Raw genomic sequence first — 22,898 nt, forward strand, 5'->3', positions numbered from 1 at the left:
GATGCCAAAGAGAGGGAAAGTTAATGGTGAATAATCGAGAGAGGGCAAGTTTATGGTAGATGGTTAAGAGAGGGCAATGAGTGTGAAGACAATGTCTGGAGAGTGGGGCTAAAATAGCCAGGGGTAGTAGCGAAGCAATGTTAACGAATAGGCGAAAAATGTGTATAAAAGGTATGCGAAAATTGAATAAAAATGTTAGTCTGATTTGAACACCAGATCCTTGTTGGTCGAAACCTGGCTCGATCTTCGCACGTCTTCTGCAACCAATATCTCAACAATTGTATTCAAAACCTTGTATCAAATTACTCTTCACATCTGACCGATCAATTAACATTTGTTGTTGTGTTAGCATTCAGGAAGAGCCGACATGAGTAATTCATTCATTTATAACCTATTCATTTGTGTCTTTGACCTTGATGTTGTCTTTTGTGTGAATATGCAACTGCTGTAGCAAAAAATCAATATCCTAACATATCTCATAAGCGAGGTCTCCGCTCCCAAGAAAGTTGGAGGAGGGCTTTCTTGCAACATAAACTATGAGACTGCAATTCAGTTACGGGACGTAACATAGTGCACGAATAAAATGGTTACGCCTTTCTGATTGGTTGATTTAATTTTGTATTCTTTAATTATTTTTTTTTTTGTATTTAATACGGTAATTTAAAAATTTCTTTTGATATCATCATTATTAAATTGTAATCTCCGTAATGTTATGAAAAAAATATTATGAATATTTAATTATGTACACATGAACGGTTTTCGTGATTGTATCTCTTTGCTTGACAGTAAGTCATGAGTTTTCGAAGATAGGATTATTGTACTATTTTAATTGTAATAATTTTATGTTATATGATGTCATCATTACGTTTATTTTGAAAATCATCTCATTAAATAATTTCTTTGTGGTTCTAAGAAATATCCTCAACTTCAAAAAGTATTTTAGATTAATTAATGATTTGGCTCAGATGAAAAATGGAGATTCTAAATCAATAGTGATGAAACAATAATCTTGTAGTGCTTTTTGTGCGATAAATGTTACAATAGAAATCAACAGTACAAGTTCTAGTAGCATTTATAGATGACTGTAACGTACACTGCAATATTCCAGAATGCCAAAATACCGCAATAATCCTTTGTTCCTTGCGTAAAAAATTATTATGCATAGGTATTATTCCATCAAAAATTATGAATATGAGACCTGTAATAATGAGATTCATGATTAAACTCTTGAATATGCTGAAGGTATAGACGGATAAATTGCACATTCCGACTATTTACGAGAATAATTCATTTACATTGTCAATAATTCAATATATGTATTGTAACATAATTGTGTGTCCATGTATTAATAGATTGACAAACAATAGAATCTGTTGATAGCAACGCGCGACTGTCTATTTATTAACTTCCCAGTGGGAAGTTATAGTAATGGGTCCGATTTTGCGAATCGCTAATTTTGACATATCTCCACGTTTTTAGGTCCCCAGAGTTGAATACAATAGTTTTTAAGTGGACGTCTGTGTGTGTGTATGTACGTATGTGCGTATGTACGTATGTGCTTTCGGAATTATTTTTCTTCTCGATCATCTCGAGAGCAAAAAATGATATCGACGTAGAACCAACTGCATGCGACACGAAATTGTGCAACTTAGAATTGATCAGATTTTCAGCAAAATCGGTCTAGCCATTTTTTTTGCAGAACCAAAAAGCTGAAAAAATAGTGAACTACCTAAATTCTGCAATTTATAAATTATACCATTTTTTAGACGGAATTTCGAGATCTTTTGAAAAATATGAATATCAAATGTTTAGAATAATTGTACAGAAATATGATGACAGTATTTCATAGGAAAAAAAATTTTTGAAAAACGAAATCAGCAATGAAAAAAATTTTAAATTTGTATTGGGATGGAGAAAATAGCATTAAGGACGCTATCATAGTCAATAATAATTGTCAATAATGTGGAATTGTGTTCATAACAATTGAACATTGTTACTAACAAGTGATTATTGATCATAGTAATATTTAAATAATAAGTTTTAAATTGTTATAAACAATAAAAATAGGGACCCTTTCTATATATATGAGTACTTTTAACGCATAATTTTTTCGTTTACTAAAAAAATGTTACCAACCGTATGCCATAAATGAAAACATACTTTTTTCGTGTATAACAATGAAATTCGTTGTAAATAATGAAAAAAAGGATCTATGAGGTACATTCGAATTCTTCTAACGCACAATTTTTTCTTTTACTGAAATAAAGTAACTAACCATATCAAATGAATATAAAAAATATAAAAAATGGTAACGGGTTCTATTCAAATTGTTTTTTTATTTTTTCCACTGGAAAATTGGTCGTGTGGACCTTTCGGGTCGCACCCAGACCACTGCAGAGCACTGATATTTTATGTATGTAACTGACAAGAAAACCTCGCAAGGTGATCAACGTCGATTTAGCTGAAGTTCTTATACAATGATCTATGTTGAATATGATAAATCATGTATTTTTTTCCGGCGTTAAAACATTTTGAAGGGGTGAAAATGTGCCTCTAAGTTGATATCCTATAAAGGTAATTTTTAATTTTCACATATTTCTAATCGAAATTTTCCAAAACGACCTAATACGTTAAAAACAACATAAGAAATAATAAAAAATACCTGTAGTTACATATTTATGTAACTTGCGAATATACTTTTTTCTTTTCTTAAGAAAAACAAAAAAATCTATAACTCAAAAACTATTATTCATTTTTTAATGAGACCAATTTCAGTCGGAAGAGCATGAAAAATGACGAGATACATGTCTATGCGATTTTTAAAATAACATGGAAATCGACACTAAAAAGAATATTCCCTTCTTTCTCCGATTTGTATTAAAATGGAGAAGATGAATTATTTATTTATTGTACGTATCACGTATATGATAATCATTGAAAAAATGTTCAAGATACAATGATTTTTTACACTATGCAAAACGAATCATTGCAATATTTTTACATCCTGAAATTTTAAAATGAGATTTACCGTCATCGCCGAATGTAAAATCAACTAGATTTGCAAATTTATCTAGTTTAATAAATGTATAACTACTTTTAAACCATGCATAACGGAAAAAATTAATGTATCGTGGAAACGAGAGTTGATTAAGAGTCAGTGATTGTTATTAGATAATAATATTTCTCAAATATAAATTTAAATCATCTGCTCGGAATAAGACGCTCTCTGAAAAGTGTCTTACAGAGTTTTTCCATATTCTAAACCCAAAAACATCCAATCGTTGAATTCGTCTAGTAGTTCCATTAGGAATAATCATTATATCAACTTCTTCATCCGATTGCTCGGTAGACGTGACAGCTTCATAACGATGTCCAGTCTACAAATCAACAAAAAGTAAACTTTTTTTTTCAACATTCGGAAAAAATATATCCTTTAACTAGATTTGGAAGTGTTCAAAAAAAAATTAGTACATAAACTTCCAGAATATATCATATGATATAATATTTGAATTAGATTGTTCACTTAAAGGAAGTTTTCCAGATTTTGATATTTCTACGTGTACATTATCTGGTCTAAAAAGTGTTGCTTCTACCCGTGGACCAAGTTTTCCAGTTGGTTCTCTTAACACAAGCAAGAGGAGAGTGAGGAGTTTTCCATCAGCTTATATCGTTGGTTATTTGAATGTACATCTAATTGGAAGCTACTTTGATTAACATTATATGTGTTATCTGAACCATATGATTGAATTCCGATGTTACATCGTTGACGAACACTTTTAATGTTTGTTTTGATATTTTACGACCTTCAATTATTCTAGATGATATGGATTCGTTAATTTTACGAGAAACAATACGATGAGCTCTTATGAATGGTAGTATCCACGTTGAAGATGCTTGAAAACAGAGATCATCGAATTGTAATTTTTTTTTAACCAGTAATTCCCATTTTTCAAAATCGGAATCATGGACTATCATTCTAGCACCGTTAGCAGTTTTAAAATTTCCCAACGTATATTTGCAAATTTGATCTATTTTCTCCTCGTATATTTAACCTTGGTTCAATTGATGCGCCCAGCGTTTTAATTGTCGAGTAGACTGTACTTTTCTGAATTTTTGCTTAACACTATCGATACTCAAATTCTTTTTCTTACTACTTAGCCAATACTTAACTGCTCACAATTTATAATTATGACTCAAGCTTTCTTTATCAGTAGTACATGCTTTATCAGGTACTGTTGGTTTATGGTTGCAGATGCATATTCTTCGTCTTCTATAATTTCTGGTTCCCAATTCTTATATGGTTTTTCAAAATCAAATGAATTCTCTTCTATCATTTCGATATCAGTATACCTATTCACTGCATTCAATAATATTTGTTCAAAGTGATTTTTCAATTGTATTTCAGCACCATTTACAGGTGTCTCCATAATTTTTATAGTTTGAAATGTCGTTAAAAGTAACCGAATAACATTAAGGGGGTCAACTTTTATTTTCAACGATTGAGTGTTACATAATTTTAAGAATCAAAGATAATCATTTTTCTATTTCGAGAACATGGTTTTACACACATATAAAAAAATGACTATTAACCAAAATTAATATGAATGCAAGATGCATAAATGTCCATTCACTACAGTATTAAAGATGAATGCGAACGAATAATTTTACAATTTCTTTAATTAATCAAAATATATCACATTCATTCAAAATGCTAGCATTGATTAATCCGTATATTACAAATTACAGAAATAATTTTCCTCAAAAAAACTTTATCAGTGACTGTGATAAGAATTAAATCTATGTTTGCTTACATGACGATAACAAAAAATAATATTTTGACTAATCATTAACTATTTAGTCTCTAATTACAACGCATTTTATTCGGTTATTATTGTGACCATAAACAATGAATCAATAACAATTGAAAATTTTGAAATTGTAAATTTGTTTACTGTCGTTAATGTTATTAACTTCCCAGTGGGAAGTTATAGTAATAGGTCCGAGTTTGTGAATGGTAAAAAATGTATATCCGTAAGTTTTATCAATATGTTGTTAAAGTTTGGATATTTTGTATTTGGCGCTTTTTGAGACTGTGCGCAGAGGACGTTGAGTCCCGATCCTCTTAGAGCATGCTAGCTCCATTTTATCTCTTCCTGTTTTTTCTCTCTGTCTCTCCTTTTTTTGCTCTCTGACATGAGTTTGTAACCACGTTTTTGGAGCCAGCAACTTCACTTTTCTTACTTTCTTTTAATTTATGTTAAAGTTTTCCATTAATACACTTTCTTTAATGTACCCTTTGCACCCTTTACATTGACTAAATAAAAGCTAACAGTGCATTAAACTTTCCATCCGGAAGTTATTGAAATTGGATCGATTGGTAAAATTTGAATTTTTATCATATCTCCACGTTTCATGATATTTGCAAGCATACTGACCAATTTTTAGAATGATGTGTGTGTGCACGTAACCAAAACTGATTGGGAAGATGTTATCAAAAAGGAGATTTTAGTGAAATTTAAACAAATTCGGTCAAGCCGTTATTTTTTATAACAAAATAACTCATGAAAAAATGAAAAGATTAGCTATTTTAAATACTTCTAAGTCTAACGATAACATTTTCATTCGAAAATTAAGTCAATACTGACTAGACATTTTTGTTCACAACTCAATATAACTTTTATCAAACATGCATTGTTTGTAACAATATGAATTGGTTAAAACAGTTAAAAATTGTATTTATTAAATCAGTAATGTGTATATCACATGTATTTAGATGTTTTTAACAAACATTGATTGTAACTATTTAAATTTGCTCTAAATAATTACTATTGGGAAGTTCGTCGTGTTAGCACAGGCAAAGTGTTCTCAGACCAATTTTTTAAGATTTTGTATTCACATCTGTCAATTTAATAAACTTTCCTTCCTTTATATCTGCTTTTTTAATCTCATTTTTTACAGTACTGATTTTAGTATACAAAAACACGGATTTACTGTTTGTTCTGCTCTTTCGATTGCAGTTGGTCTCTTCAAAAAATAGTTGGCCGATTATTCAAATTAAATATTGAATAGAATATTTCAAGTAATTATAACAAAATCAGTAGTCATTTCACAAATAAAATATAATAAATAAAGAAATGGCTGTTTTATAGTTCATTGATAAACTATACTACAGAAAAAATTCGTCAGAGGTTGACAACGAGTTTATTCCATCATTGTGCTATTATTCATCACAGTATCTATTGTGGCATTATTTTTTCCGATTAGTCATAAATAAATACTCTTTTCCATATTTATAAATCAAAAAAATTTATGTTCTTTATTATTTATATTTTGAATAAAACCATAAATAAACAATAATACAATGTTAAGTTTCACACCTCTGATTTTCATATGATCATCATATATTGTCACATATACTTCAATTTAGGCTGTAAGAAAGACGGTGGAGTAAGGAAAGTCTTGCTCAATTTAGGAACGGAAAGTAGAAAATTAGACGCGAGTGTAGAACGGCTGAAGTGGTAGAGCGCGTAACTTTAAAATCTCGGTTTGATTCCCGGTCTCACTATGTTGGTTTTTCTAGAACATATCTTTTTCACAAAATATTCAAGATTGTCTCTACGCATTCGAGTAAATCGATTGAACTTTTTCATAGTTGTAAATTATCGTACACGGAAAATATATTGAATCATCGTACCTACTCGCATATGCTGCTAATATCCAATTTAACAGCAATGTTGTTGTCGCTTGTATGTTACATTGTTGAGAAACCGGAACTCGCTTGTTTAAAGCATGAAAAAGTGAAGAGAGAAGTGTTTCCAATCTTGACACCCCAATAGTACTACAAGGGTCTAGTGTATTGAGTCCATTTTCTCGAAATGCTTCAATAATATTCCATATATCGACATTGTGAACTAAAATTATTTCAAAAATTTGAGTTTAGTTTTTTGGTACAGTTTATATAATCACGAATCTCTGAATAATTTTCCACTTACGATGGACTTTTTTCTGAATAAATCTCAATTTGCAAGCTACACGGTATGATGCAAAACGAATAGAGTCGAAATTTTGCTGCTTCAGCTCTTGTAACAGATGAAGTCTACTATTCTCTCCACTCATATCGAAATCGGAACTGACAAGTTGTTCATCTTCCATTATCTGGAACAAAATACAAATAAAAAAATTTCTTTCGAATTCTGCGATAGCGAATAGTGTTCTCTGAAACAGTTTGTCTCATATTTTTCAGAGTTTGAATGCCAAAAAATGATAGTACAATTCCATTCTGTTAAAATATGTTAGAAGAAGTTGTACTACATCTAACTTAAGACGGATATACTAGATAGGAAAGTAACACTGTTAATAATGCTTTTAAGAGTTTTTTGAGACTATAACAATAATTAATTATAAAAAGTATTTAATAGATAGCATAACTTAAATTCACTTACAATTCAATTGCATTATAAGCAAATTAGACAATTCAAGTTTTTCAGACTTTAAGTCAGCTATTGAAAAATGAATGATAAAAAATTTTAGGTGGATTGAAAAAGGTTGGATGCGAGGAGGTGTAGAGAATAAAATTGCACTGGCACGAAAGAATATGGTTTTCTGGGTTTTTTATTAACAAAAACACTTAACCTATGACTGTGTATCTAATTAATTACTAATTGTTTGTGAGTTGTCCATTAATTGTTCATATAATTCACTAACAAAATTGTCTGAGTAATAGAACCTCAAAAATGATCTCACACAGCATGTAGCGACAGGCACACAATATAGCGGAGTTGTTCGGGTGTGTGCTGTACGTGTGACTGTCCGTGAGGCACTACGGCGTCAACGCCAGCACAGCCCCGCACTTAAAAACACAAAACTGCTTTTCCTGGACCACTCGCACTGTGTAGACTGATAATACTTGTTCACGTTAATCCATGAGACACTAACTCAACCGCGTGATTTGTCTGGAGTTAACTGACGCCACAAGTACTCGACCACGTGCTTGTTGGCGTCACTAGGGCCGTAGAGTTGTCTGCTGGGCCATGAAGGAAATACTTCCCGACGATTGGTCCAGTGAGTTGACTGACCTGCCGGTGGACAAGTCCGGCATTACACAATTTTCAAATATGTTCAGACTCGCTGATTCAAGGCCCTCCAAGTCAGAACACAATTAAACCTCAGTGATTTTTATTTGTTGAAGGATTCTCAATCCAGACAAAACAGACGTCTCCGGGTGCCTGTGGAATCGGTGCCAAAGAAAGGCTGATATACATTTTAACTATAATGTAAAGTCTTAAAAATTCACCTTTATCTTGTGGTTGTGAATAAAATGCAAACAAAAATCTTAAAAGTTTTTTTATGTTCCAATTCAGCAACGATTAATGGAAATTCAGTTGTTTGTTAGTAGTTATGCTATAAGAGTTCGGCCGCAGTGACGTCATCAAAAAGTTAGATGTTGTAGAATTCTCATAGTTGTAGACACGAGAGGGAGGAGGAGGTGGATTTATGTGTAAGGTGTTACCTAGGGATATCTATAAGAAGTGGGGGTAAATTTAGGCCGCTCTTAAGTTTCTGATGGGAGGATGCGCTAAGATCGCCCTTGGGCCAAAGATGCCACTCTGGTGTTGGTCAAGTGTAAGTGTACAGGTGTGTATTTATCACATTGATTGATTTGTGTCCGTAGAGAATCTCACAACAAAACCATGAATAGCGATGCATCGACCTATGGTTGCATAATCACTTCGTTTGGGCTGGAAAATTTCACCAAACAATAAATAAAATGAAAAAGATTAGTAGTACCTTAGGGATGCACTGATCAACAGATGCATGATCTTAAGGTGTTAAAATATAGAAATACTAGCAACCCGAAAATGTGTATTAACGGTAGGTCGAATATGGCAATGCATCAGTCTATCTTGCAGATTTGCATCGGGTACAAAGGCAAATAACATAGCAACCAATTGAAGCATTACAACGTGCGACCACAAGACAACAAAGCCGGCAAAAGCATTATCCTGATTCCAAGTAGTCAAACGCCGTCCTAAAATATCGCAAAGAATGCCAACGTCAGAATAACAGATGAACTTCGTCTTTTGACTAAGTTTTTGACTAAACCTTTATCTTAACATTAATTCTACAAAAAAGCGTATGCACTTGTGAAAGGAAAGAAACTAGACATACTGTTATTACAGGAGCTCTACTCCACAAATGCCAGTTCACGAGGTTACGCAGTAAGAGAATTTGGCCAAGCCCTTGTCGCCGCAAAAACTCATAAACGGGAAATACTCAAATCGGCTATTGCTGCAATTAATCGTCTTCTTAAAATGCTCTATATCGATGAACTCAGTAACGCACACTGCGCGTGTGCTCACATTAAAGGGCTTGGTTATTCATTTTATGGTATTGCGCATAGTAAATAAGCAGGGCCGGTCCTGGATCACTCTGCAATACCGACCAAGTCAAAAAAGTGGGTTCTGATCCGCACTAATTACCGACCGCGATAACTTTGACAATAAGTTACCGACCGCGATAAGTTATCGACACTGATAAATTATCGGCAGCGATTTTTTTTTTTACCGATCCTGATTGGTGATAAATTATCTTCAGCGATAATATTATAATTATCAGAAAAATAACCGTAGAAAAAAAATGGCGGTGATGTGTCTCAAGGATGTTAGATGATTGGGAAAAGGTTTTAGAGTAAAAACAATGTCTCTTTCAAGTCCATTTTTTTTTATTCAAAAAAAAATTATAATATATTTTTTCTTTTTTATAAAAAAATAATGATCCCTTGAATGATGGTTCCCAAGTAGCATTAATCTACCTGTAGGAATCAAAATTATTTGCTTTAATAACTTTTTTCATATAAGTAAGACTAGAAAAACTAATCATAAAACAAGACTTATAGTATCATAACCATCATCATAGTCAGTGGAATCATCATCATAATTATCATCGTCGTCAATTGTTGGAGGTGAAGGAGGTAGAAATTCTACCTCACTATCCTCCGATGACACAGTCGCTGGAGAAGGAGGTAGAACTTCTACCTCACTATCACTGTCTTCGACAGTGTAGCCGTTACGCCATAAAGTGTAAGGGTAGCGCCTTCTATCCCTCCCGTCTTTTCCCAATGATCTTCAAGTGTCATTAGAATAATAATTTCTAGGAGGGTGATCGGTAGATCGAACCAGGCCTCCAGAAAAATAAAAGTGCACATCTTTTTCTAAAAAGTAATAACGATTATGATAGATTGTTTTCAAACTTAAAAAAAGAAAAATTCTCCCACTTGATAAATTATCATTTAACAATTCATAAAATTCACAATTACACTCAATAAATAATTATATTAATGCATAAAAATTAAAAAAAAAACACACTTTTTATACTTGAATGAAGCAAAAGTCACTACTTGGTATGGTTTGATCAGTTTGACTGTCGAAAATGAACTAAATATTTTGTCCTATGCATTATACACCATGGCTAAATGTTTATATTTTTCAAAGAGGCCAATGGTGAAAAAATCATTGAACGATATTGATTTAAATCTATATAGAGAGGCCGTGATCATATCATTCAACATCAAATTACAGATAAAGAAAAGAATTTGACAACAAGAAAAAATTCTCTTAAAAAAAAATTTATAAATGACATTTTTTTTCTTTTTAATTATTAAAATAGTTTGTCAACGATCTCTACTATGGATAAATAATTTTAGACACATATTTTTTCGATTGGATTTTTAATTAAATGTGTTTTCTTTGTCACTCATGCCTCTGCTATCTTCTTTTCCTCGCTCCGCCACCGCTTCCTCACTTTGTCTATACTTTTATTCTCCGCTAAGAAGCTGTGATTTATGCAAGAGTTAAAAGGGCCATGTGTCAAAAAATAATCGACTTATTTTATTTCATTTAGAAACGTTAACGTTTGACTCAGTCGGTCGACTGCATCATATTTTCCTCACCCTTATCTCTTTTTCACTTTGTTTATGCTCTCATTCTCTTTTACTTATTGAAGTAAGACAGAATACATATTATGAATAATCAATTGAAATATTTTATTTACTGTATGAGTAATCATAACTAAACGTATTTTAAATGTAAAAAAATTATTGAAACGAAAAATTATTATCTTTTTTCATTTTATATTTTCTGAACTATGATCTATAATTATTTACGTTAAATGACTTCTTTAACAATAATAATAAGATTTTAATCTTGAGAAAGAATTTTTATTTAAGAAATAAAAATTATACATTTTCATTTTATGTATTTAAATGAATGAATTTTTCTTTTTTACAATCAATACAATTAATTCTCAATGTTCTTGTATGATCTAATGACATGTAATGTTTGTAACATTTACGATGCAATAAGATATCTCTATCGAGTTGTAAATGTTCCGGTAATTTATCCCAAATATCGTCGATGTATTCTGGAACAATCTTCAAGAAAAAATACTTTGGAAGACAAGCAATATCTTCACTTGACATTTTTGTTATATTTTTTAAGAAACAATCCAATTTGAATGACTTCTCAAATGGGGTTTTTTTACGAAAATTCACCATATACCATGCTTTTAGAATTTTTACATTCTTTTCTGCACATTCTTTATTTTCTCCATTATGCACCCCACAATCTCTTAGATAATTCATATCCAGAACATGTAGCGAAGGACATCCAAGCTAATCCAAATTAATTACAACTTTTGAGTTATCAATTAAACTTTATAACCATTTTTTCTTTTCATCTCCTTTCACGTAAATACGGTCTCGATCTTTAACATGTACACGAAGAATGTATGGAAGTTTATCATATGGTATTGTTCCAGATTTCCATGGAATGCCACGATAATTACGTATCAACCACGAATTTATGCATTCATATTTTTCAGGTAAATATTCCCACTGATATGGCGGTTCAAAAATTATCACTGAAATGTCTTCCATACCATCACTATTATCTTGGATTGTAATAGTCACCAATTCTTTCACTAAAAACTGATTATTTGGCTGCTTGAAACCTTGAACATCCAATATCATTTCCATGATGCGCTCAAAAATTTGTATACATGCCAAAATGTAAAACCCAACTGAAAAGTTTTTTGGTAAATCATCTATTTATATGTTTATCCCCACTTTAAAATTATAACATCTAATCTTATTGTTCCATCACTACAACGATTGTCTATAAAATTATATTTTTTTTCATTACATGTAATTTTCGATATTCTGAAATTTTCAGCAAGAACGATGATGAAACATCATGCCAACCCCTCAAGATTTTTTCTTGAAAAATTAAGCAAAAATTTAAATGATCTCAGGGATGATTCACAGCCTTGACATGTTCTGGAAGTTTTCAGCGGGGGATGATGATAAAACATTACGCAAACGTTTTTTTATGCATGTTTTAATTTATGATTGCATCAAAAATTGAAACATTCTGGAATCTTTGTTTTGGAGGGGATGAATTGTATTTATACCCATGCAACTCATGTTTAAAATCACTGATCAATTGAAACTGTGCGAAATACATTGTTATACATAATTCAAAACAGTGAAAATGGATCTATCAAGATTAAATAAAATTGCCAATTGTGAGACGTACTTACCAACCAAAAAGATGGATACATTAAAACCGTTTAAAACGTATAAAAATACTGATTTAAAAGAACTTGAAACTGTGTATGGAACAAAAGTTGTGGCAACAGTTAAAAATAGCTACATGATATTTTTACCTCCAAGAACGGTGAAAATTTTGGAAAATCATAAAGAATTTGAAAAATTGGTTGAGTTGGCTGCTGACAACAGATTATTATTGTTGTACCATGGTGGAGCTAACAATTCTTTTGAATTCATAGTTAATGATGAAATTTAATCTAAAATTTTACATGTCACAAAAATAATGAATACAATGAATGAAATGAAAATTGAAATTATTGTTCTTTTGATTTAAATATTTCCTCTCTCTACATTTCAAGAAAATCGTTATTTAATATAAGTTAAATTTGGTAATTGATATTCTCGAACTTTCAAGAAATTTTTTGGATTATGGCATTCATTACAAGGTCATCTAAAACCCTATATAAATCTTTTTAAACACGCTTTTCCGTCATTGTAATTCCGAAGTTTGTATATCTAGTATAGTCAAAAATGAGTGCATCGAACTATTATTCTGATTTGATTAAAATGATGGAGGGGGCTTATGCTCTTCTACCATCTTTGAATCATGAATCTAGTGAAATCATTGATAAGTGGGTGCGAATGAGTAGTGACAATATGACTACATTAAACAGACATTTGCAATCGAGTGGTTTATCGGTTGGTGAAAAACAACGAATTCAATCGATAATTGCAGCACTCACAACATTACATGAAAAGTTTATAAATCATTCAATCGTTGGAGGAAGCCTTCAATCAACAGAACAATTGATTCGATGGAAAGATTTAGAAAATATTTTCCAAAATCGAATTCGCACTGGTGTTGTCATTAACTTGCAACATTCAAATTTACGAGACTTCTTGTTGGACGCTGAAAAGCTGATTATCAAAAAGTTGACAGATATAGTAACAAGTGAGGGAAATTCAAAAGTGAACTTTGTCCTTGCTTGTAAATTCAGTAATCAAACAAATGATAGAACAGTTGTAGAAATTAAGTACTTTAATGTTAAAAATGAAGCAATTTTGCCATCAACAGACACAAAAAAACATTTTCTGGAAAATGTTGTTGACAAATTACTAACAAAAGTCGAGGATTTTCAAGAACGAGATTCTGGTTGGTCACTTGAACGTAGAATGTAGAAATTGAATATCTGCAAGTCAATATTAATAGTTATCAACCTCTATTAGCTGGACAATCTACATTTATACCTCTACCAAAATTTATACAACAAAAAAAAGCAGTACTAAATATTAAAGACAACGATCAATGTTGTTCCTTTTGGACTGTTACTGCAGCTCTTTATCCTGTTTTTGTAAATTCAACAAGAACAAGTTCATATTCTGATTACAAAAGTGTGTTAAAATGTGAGGGTATCAACTGTCCCACAACCTTACATGATGTTCCAAAATTTGAAAAACTCAACGATGTAGCAATAAATGTGTATGGTTTAGATGAATGTACGTATGGTTTAGATAATAATTGTGAAATTATTCCGTTATATTTAAGTAAATATTATAAAGTAGATGAGCCATGTATTCACCTGTTAATGGTACAAAGTAGAGTAGAAGTAGGTGATGAAAATAATAATATTTATCCAGTTTTTCATTTTTGTCTGATAAAGGATCTTTCAAGATTAGTTGGAAATCAAATTTCTAAAAATGCACACAAACTATTCTTATGTGATAGATGTTTAAATCACTTTAAGATAGAAAAATCATCAAAAAGATTGTATCAATATGAATGATACGCGAATTTCACTTCCGGAAAAAGGTGTTAAAATAAAATTTAAAAATTTTCATTTTAAACAGCCTGTGCCATTTGCTATCTATGCCGATCTTGAGAGTATTCTTGAACCTGATAATGAAGGTAATCAAAAGCATATTCCATGTAGTGTAGCCTATTATATGCACTGTACATATGACAATTCAAAATGTCGATTTAATCTTAAACGTGACGTTAATTGTATAAACTGGTTCATGACTGAGTTGAAAAAAATAGCTGAAACTGTCAAAACTCACCTAAAAAAGGTAGTACCAATGAAACCATTAACATCCCAACAGTTAAACGATTTTCATAATGCAAAAATCTGTCACATTTGTAATAAATCATTTTTACATGATGAAACGAAAGTACATGATCACTGTCACTTTACAGACAATTATCGAGGCGCTGCTCATGTTAATTGTAATTTAAATGATCAAAATTCATGCATAATTCATCATTTTTCATAACCTCTCAGGATATGACTCACATTTTTCTATTAAATCATTAGCTGCATTATTTAAAGGTTATATGGAATTATTACCTGTCAATAAAAAAAAATACATAGCATTTACAAAAACAGTTGATCAGAAAATTTCCCACGAAAAAAGAAAAAAGAAATATTTGTTTAATTACGATTTATTGATTCTTTCCGATTCATGAGCAATAGTATTGAGAAACTTGGATCATTTTTGGATAATAACGCAAAATCAATTACCAAAAGTTTCTATCCCGAGCCAGATAAATTTCAGTTAGTAACTCGTAAAGGTGTTTTCCCACATGAATGTATTGACAGTTGGGAAAAACTTGACGAATGACAACTACCTGACAAAACAAAATTCTATTCGAAACTCAACGATTCGGCCATTTCCGATGACGATTACCAACATGCACGCCACGTTTGGGATCAATTTCAACCAAACACCCTCGGTGAATATTCAGATTTATATTTAAAAACAGACGTTCTTCTGTTAGCAGACATTTTTCAAAATTTTAGACAAAGTTGTATCTCTACTTATGAGCTTGATCCGTTACATTACTACACTGCACCTGGATTAGCTTTTGATGCTATGTTGAAATATACAGAAATTGAACTCAAACTCTTGGACAATGTGGAAATGCTTAATTTCATAGAAAAAGGTATTAGAGGAGGAGTGGCACAGTGTTCAAATAGATATGCAAGAGCAAATAACCCGTATATGTGTAATGATTATAACCCCAATGAAAATATATCATATCTCATGTATTTTGAAAGATGACATCAATATTTCTAATATCTGTGAAATAATTAAAAATATCTCCAATGATTCTCCAGTTGGTTACATTTTCGAGGTTGATTTAGAGTATCCAAAAATCTTACACGAGCATCATAAAGATTTGCCATTGTGTCCTGAACACCGTAAACCTCAAAACAGCAATAGCAGCAAACTTATGACGACATTATTACCTAAACTTGAATATGTGATTCACTACAGAAATTTAAAACAATGTCTCGATTTAGGAATGATTGTAACCAAAATCCATAGAGCCTTAAATTTAATCAATCACCATGGATGAAGAAGTATGTAGATCTGAATACAGATTTACGAAAAAAATCTAAAAATGATTTTGAAAAAAATTTCTATAAATTAATGAATAATGCAGTTTACGGAAAAACAATGGAAAACGTTCGGAAGTATAAAGATGTAAAGTTAGTTACACAGTGGGAAGGTCGGTATGGTGCAAAAAATCTCATTGCCTCTCCAAAATTCCACAATAGTATAATTTTTGACAATGACATGGTAATAATAAAAATGGAGCGAAAAAATATATATTTCAATAAGCCGATATACGTAGGATTTGTAGTTTTAGATCTTTCACAAATGTTTATTTATGACTTCCATTACAATTTAATTAAAAGACAATTTACAGACAATCAGATAAAATTATTATACACAGATACAGATAGTTTAATTTATCAATTTCTCAATGCTGATATTTATGATTGCATCAAAGATAATATACATAAATTTGACACCTCAGACTATCCACCAAATAACCGTTTCAATATTCCATTAGTTAATAAAAAAAATTGTAGGCCTTATAAAAGATGAAAATAAAGGTGAGATAATGACGGAATTCATTGGTCTAAAAGCAAAAATGTACACATTTAAAGTTCAAAATAAAAAAGACAAATATAGTAAAGCAAAGGGTGTCAAAACTGCAACAATAAAATCTATAACATTTGATGATTACAAAAAATGCTTACTTGATCATGAAAAATTATGTAAAACGGAATATCATGTAGTCAGCAAGAAACATGAAGTCCATACAATTAGTAGACAAAAATTAGCATTAAGTTGGGAAGACAATAAAAGAGTTCTTCTAGCACAAACAACTGATACACTTCCTTGAGGTTATAATTTATATTAAATAGTCTAAGTAAATTATTGTAAATATGAGGTTTATGTTAAAAAAAAAAAAATAATTTGTAAGAAAAAAAAAATTTATTCAATAAAAAAAAATAACATTATAAATTATTTACATTAGTTTATATTGAACTCATCTTCTACAAATAATATGACAAAATCATCTTCATTCTTATTGGTCTTATTTTTTTAAATTTCTTTTAACATTCGTTTATTAATTTTATCAAGACGTTTAATTATTTTTTTTTCTCTTTTAATTTGTTGTTGTTCTTTATGAGTTAAAGATATCCATTTAATATTAGCAGCTTTATCTTTTGTATAACGTGGTAATTTTTGAGCATCACTATACATTTTGTCAGCCATTGTTTCTAGCTCTTCAGCTAAAGACATTTTGGCAGTCATTGTTTCTAACTCATTAGTTAGAGACATTATGAATCTTTTATGTTAATCCAGCTATTGTGTGTTTTATCGAATCCTAACCACTTGACAAAAGCTTGATTACCACGTTTTTTCAGAACTTTTTCTACCAAATAAATATCAGGGTATTGAACCTTAGTCAATTCTTCTTGATAAAAACCTCCTTCAATCGGTTGATCTTGATAGTCGACAAGCTTGTAGGTTACTGGATCAGTATTCAATACTTGACTTACATTAAAGATTTTAGTTGTCCAATTAGGGGTGTATCCCTTCTCAAAAACATGCTTATATTTACTTATGCGTACTTTGTCCCCAACTTTAAATTTAGTCTTTTTTTTTGTTGAACTTCAAGTTTATTATTGTCGATAGTATGACGTAATTGTTTCTCATTGGCTTAAGTAACATCAATCGGTTTTATTTTGATGGTTCTATGTTTGCTATTGTTATATGATGTCATCAATTTTGGTAAGATGTCTATCCACTGGTAATTACCTCGCAACGTAAATTGTTTCCTCATTTGACTTTTTAACGTGCGATTAAATCGTTCACATATAGATGCCTTAAGATTACTAAATGTGGAATAGATTTCGATATTATATTGTTTCATAAGTGCTTCAAATTCTTTATTGTAAAATTCTTTTCCTATATACCCTAGGACTTGTGGAATTGTTAACCTTCAATTCCATTGCAAATATTGATAACGGCAATAATAAATTTTATTATACACTCAATGGTGAAGATAAAAGTATTAAAATACCCACAGGAAGCTATGAAATTGAAGACATTGAAAATTATTTGAAGAAAGCTGATACTCAATTATCAATTTCTATTAAGCCCAATAATAATGAACTACACAGTGAAGTTTACAGTGAAAATGCAACAATAAATTTCAAACCGCATGATTCTATTGGTAGTCTGTTGGGCTTTAGTCCACGAGTTATTTTTCCAAAATTGACTTACACATCAGATTTACCAGTATCTATCTTGAAAATTAATGCATTAAGGATTGAATGTGATATTACTACAGGAGCATACATGAATAATCAGTTGGTACATACGATTCACGAATTTTTCCCATCAGTTCCACCAGGATATATGATTATTGAAGTTCCATCAAACGTCATTTATCTTCCAATCACCGTACAGACAATACATAATTTACAACTGCGCATTGTTGATCAAGACGGTCAATCGGTTAATTTACGTGGTGAAACTGTAACAATACGTTTACATTTGAAATCAGTCACGTAATGGGGATTGTTTATAAACCAATAGTAGGGGGAAGCTATAAAACTAACATATCATGCCTGAATCCCATCAGTTATCGAAGAAAATTCAAACGATTAACTTATCAAAATCGATTATTCCTACAAAGTCTGGGACTAAAAATACGCAAAAGTGCAACAAAATTAAAGTGAAAGTGTGTTGTCTTGCATGTCTTTTACCATGAAAGAAGAAAAATTAGCAATAAGCAAAGGTGTCATATTTGATGAGTCTATTGCACACATTAAGGTGCATGCTCATCAACCATATGCATCTACAACATATAATAATAATGATGAGATACATATCTCAGTTCAACATCAAGATTTATGTCTGTTGCCAAGCAAAAGTTCCCTTCATATTATGGGGAAATTTACAAAATCTAACGGAAATGCAGTAGCAGCAACATCAAGATTCGTTAATATGGCCGTATGCTATTTATTTGAAGAAATACGATATGAATTGAATGGTGTTGAGATTGATCGAAATAAAAATGTTGGTCTTACAAGTCTCATGAAGGGATATCTATCTATTCATCCAGGTCAAAAAAATTATTTAGATAATGTAGGTTGGGTAATTGATAATGAAAGAATATTCAATGATAATGGATACTTTGATGTTTTGATACCGTTACATATGCTACTGGGATTTGCTGAAGATTATCATCGCATAATTGTTAATGCCAAACATGAATTAATACTTACTCGTTCAAGTATCGATCTTAATGCAATTTTACAAGCTACAGCGGAACCTGAAGAGACGATCACGCTTATAAAAATGAAATGGATCATTCCTTATGTTACTGTTACAGACATAAGGAAAGTAGAATTGTTAAGTTACATTGCAAAAGACCCACCGATTCCAGTGAGTTTCAGATCATGGGAATTATATGAATATCCAATGCTGCCGAACACAACCAAACACGTATGGGTCGTAAAAACATCAACTCAATTGGAAAAGCCCCGCTATGTTATATTAGGATTTCATACGGCACGCAAAAATGATGCTACAAAAGATGCAAGTCATTTCGATCATTGTGATTTAAGGGATGTAAAACTTTTCCTCAATTCACAATGCTATCCATATGGCAACATGAATCTTGACATAAGTCACAATCAATTTGCCTTATTATATGATATGTATAGAGATTTCCAAACATCATATTATGATAAAGAAGCAGAACCTCTACTCACGAAAAAAAAATTTATAGATATAGCACCACTCGTTGTAATTGATTGTTCTAAACAAAATGAATCCTTAAAATCAGGACCAGTTGATGTTCGACTGGAATTTGAATCATCGAAAGCTTTTCCTGCTAACACATCAGCCTATTGTTTGATCTTACATGATCGAATAATAGAGTATAAACCTTTAAGTGCGCAAATGAGAAAACTAACATAAAATATTGTAAAAAATATACATATTATATAATTATGATTATATTATTCATGTATTAATCAAATTTTTTTTTGCTATAAGTAAATTGTGTACACGAAAAAGATTACTGTTTTCATTCATTTATTTCCAGAAAAAATCTAATAGTCGGTAGCGCAAATTTTGAGAGAATATCAATACACTGACAAAACTTTGAAAAAAAATCAGTTATTTTTGCTGATGATGAAATTTTAATCGCGGTTGGTAAAAAATCGGTATTATCATTGAAGATAATTTATCGAGGTCGGTAAAAAAAATCGCTGCCGATAATTTATCAGTGTCGATAACTTATCGCGGTCGGCAACTTATCGTCGAAGTCATCGCGGTCGGTAATTAGTGCGGATCAGAACCTACTTTTTTGACTTGGCCGGTATTGCAGAGTGATCCAGAACCGGCCCTGCTTATCCACTGCGCATTACTTTCAATATAAAGATCCAATTGATGTTCACATTAAATACATAAGGAAAGTCTTGACTACTCTTAAAGGCGAGTAAGTTCTTATGTGTGTAGATGCGAACGCCCGATATCCTGTGTAGCCACCAGATTTCGACACCATAGGGGAATGCTTGCAAATTTCTTCACTGAGTTTGATATAGAAGTTCCTAATAAAATTGAAGAAGGTCTCACATACAACTCCTCAAGAGGATAATTGTATATAGACGTAACTGTAGCGACTCAGGAACTGTCACAGTCCCTAAGCAAATGGTCACTCGAAAGAGAGTTGGTTCAGGGGTCAGATTACTTGGTCATCGGAATCCCCATTGGTCAAAGTGGAGTGCAGGGTGAAACTTATGCGGAGGCAACCCAACGGTTCAATATCAAAGTAGCTGATTGGGAAGCCTTCGGTAAGTTGATAACCGAGCTGGAAAGCACCATTTCCGCTGGGCCATTGCTGGACGTCCCGATGAACATTGATGGATTTGCTGACACTCTCGTAAATGGGTTAACAGAACTTTGCGAAAAATCTATGCCACGTCGAAAAGCACCAAGAAAAGCGAATCCCTAGTGAAACAGCTACTCGTCCCGTTTAAAGCGGGATGTTTGCAGACTGCGCAGTGCATCAAAAAGCTTGGTGCTGATACCCACCGAATCACGGCAAAGAGACTTCGATACCCCCAGCAAGTAAGGAGTACTCCTAAGCAATTAAAAAAAGCGAAAACGAAGAGCTGGAAAAAGTTTGTTACAACCCACGAGAACGAGAAAAAATGTAGTGTGGTTTACGAAATTGCGGCCGACAAAATAAGGGTCGAAAAAGTCATAAATGCACTTCACACTGAAGAAAACAATAGATCCTTAGACTTAAAAAAAAAGCCAAGCGATTGCTAGCAGTACACGTAGTCGATGACCATCCAGATATGGACACAGATAAACCGAGCCAGATAAAGATAAACGCTCTCAATTTACCCAGCACAGGTGATGCAGAACCATTCAATAAGGAAGAACTTTAGCAAGTCGTCCGAATGCTCATGAATGGATTAGCACCAGGGCTAGACTTACTGTAAGTAGAGGTTGTTAAGCGTGCAATTGCGTACCTTCTAAAAAAATTCCTAACATTTTTCAACGAATGTTTGTCCCAAAGCGTCTTTTCTTGGGATTGGAAGGAGGGAATAATTTGTATGCTCCTAAAGAGTCCCGACAAAGATGTAGCAGACCACAAATCATATCGACCTATCTGTCTTCTATCGGTACTCGGTAAAATGTTTGAAAGACTTATAAAAATTCGTCTTTTAACAAGCGTTTTCAAACATGGAAATATTTTAGATCACCAAAATGGATTTATGGAAGGGCGATCAATGGTAGGTGCAATATTGACAGTGCGAAGAGCAGTGTAAGAATCCACAGAACGTAACACAGTTGCATTGCTCGTCGATATTTCAGGCGCGTTTGATAATGTATGGTAGCCTTCAGTTCTCGAAGGACTAAAATCACGAAACGGCCCTAAAGGTATTGTAAAATATAACCCAATAATCACTTCGGAAATTAATAAAAAAGATTTAAATGTTTATTAAAGTATTCGAGAAAAATTGTTTTCTTAGATTATTTGGAAAAAAAAATTAGTACATTTTATGACACATTCAATATAACTACCAATAACTCGGTGTGTCTGTTACTAATTAATTTGCTTCAATATTTTCAAGTTCAGCCCTCTACATTTGTGCGAAATTTGGTCGCAATCGAATGAGCCGTTTTGGAGATTAGCGCAAAAAAAGAAACAGGCAGAAACCAGAAATTTATATTGTGGTATTGACGGATGCGTGTGAGTAAAGTATATTATCCTTCTTGCAGAAGATTTTATTTAGTAAAGAGGAAGGTATAGATGAAATATGGAAGCGATAGCCAGCACGATTTAAAAATTTGGATGTATAGAACGTTTACATTTTCAAATGAATCGATTATTCGTTGAATATGATCTTTAAAAGTCTTGCATATCAGCTCCTCAGCGATGACTGAGAGTATAGATGAGGTAAGGATTACGTGACAAAAAAAAAATAATCCAAACACTAACTGATGTTCTAGGAATGCTAATCGAAGATTCTCTACACTATCAGGTTGATTCAACTAGGGATATTAGAAGAGCTATGTTAATAGTAGAAAGTGTAACTGCTGTCTTTCGAATTCTACCAAGCGGGATCATACAGTTTCCCGGCGTCCGAGATATTTATAATTTTCGAGACATCGTCATAAACGATAAAATCATTATATTTGAGGATAATGGTTACAAGGACAGTTTGAGAGTTTAGCATATATTCTATTCATTACGAACTCGAAACATTTTAAGGAACTGTACATCATTAAGAAAATCATCTATATACTCACAGTTAATGTTGTGATGACCTCCAGAGAGTAGATATCACTATCATCATCATTGTCGTTATCCTGATTAGTTTGTGTGTAATTCCATGGAAAACATAATTTTTTTAAAGTTTTAAATAAAATCCTCTCATAAATTTATTAGTATCCTACTTCTATC

The 22,898-nt window shown here is 31.9% G+C and overlaps 1 protein-coding gene across 4 annotated transcripts in view; it reads right to left on the minus strand.

The window, feature by feature from the left end:
- The window catches only part of LOC118070371 (dystrobrevin beta), a 300,960-nt gene that overhangs the window by 257,941 nt on the left and 20,121 nt on the right, over positions 1–22,898 (minus strand). For 2 of the 4 annotated variants that reach the window (XM_035088930.1, XM_035088929.1), the window contains exons 2-3: positions 6,993–7,155; positions 6,695–6,911 (exon numbers count right to left, since the gene is read on the minus strand). In XM_035088930.1, coding sequence (XP_034944821.1) covers positions 6,695–6,911; positions 6,993–7,152 — 377 coding nt within the window. In that variant the 5' untranslated portion in view covers positions 7,153–7,155. Of the gene's footprint in view, positions 1–6,694; positions 6,912–6,992; positions 7,156–18,288; positions 18,319–22,898 lie in introns of those variants that run through there. The other 2 variants (XM_035088931.1, XM_035088932.1) reach the window with 2 other exon arrangements.

This window comes from Chelonus insularis, unplaced genomic scaffold (assembly GCF_013357705.1).
Source record: "Chelonus insularis isolate UGA/USDA-ARS -01 unplaced genomic scaffold, ASM1335770v1 contig_57_pilon, whole genome shotgun sequence".
In the NCBI taxonomy this organism is placed as follows: Eukaryota; Metazoa; Arthropoda; class Insecta; order Hymenoptera; family Braconidae; genus Chelonus; species Chelonus insularis.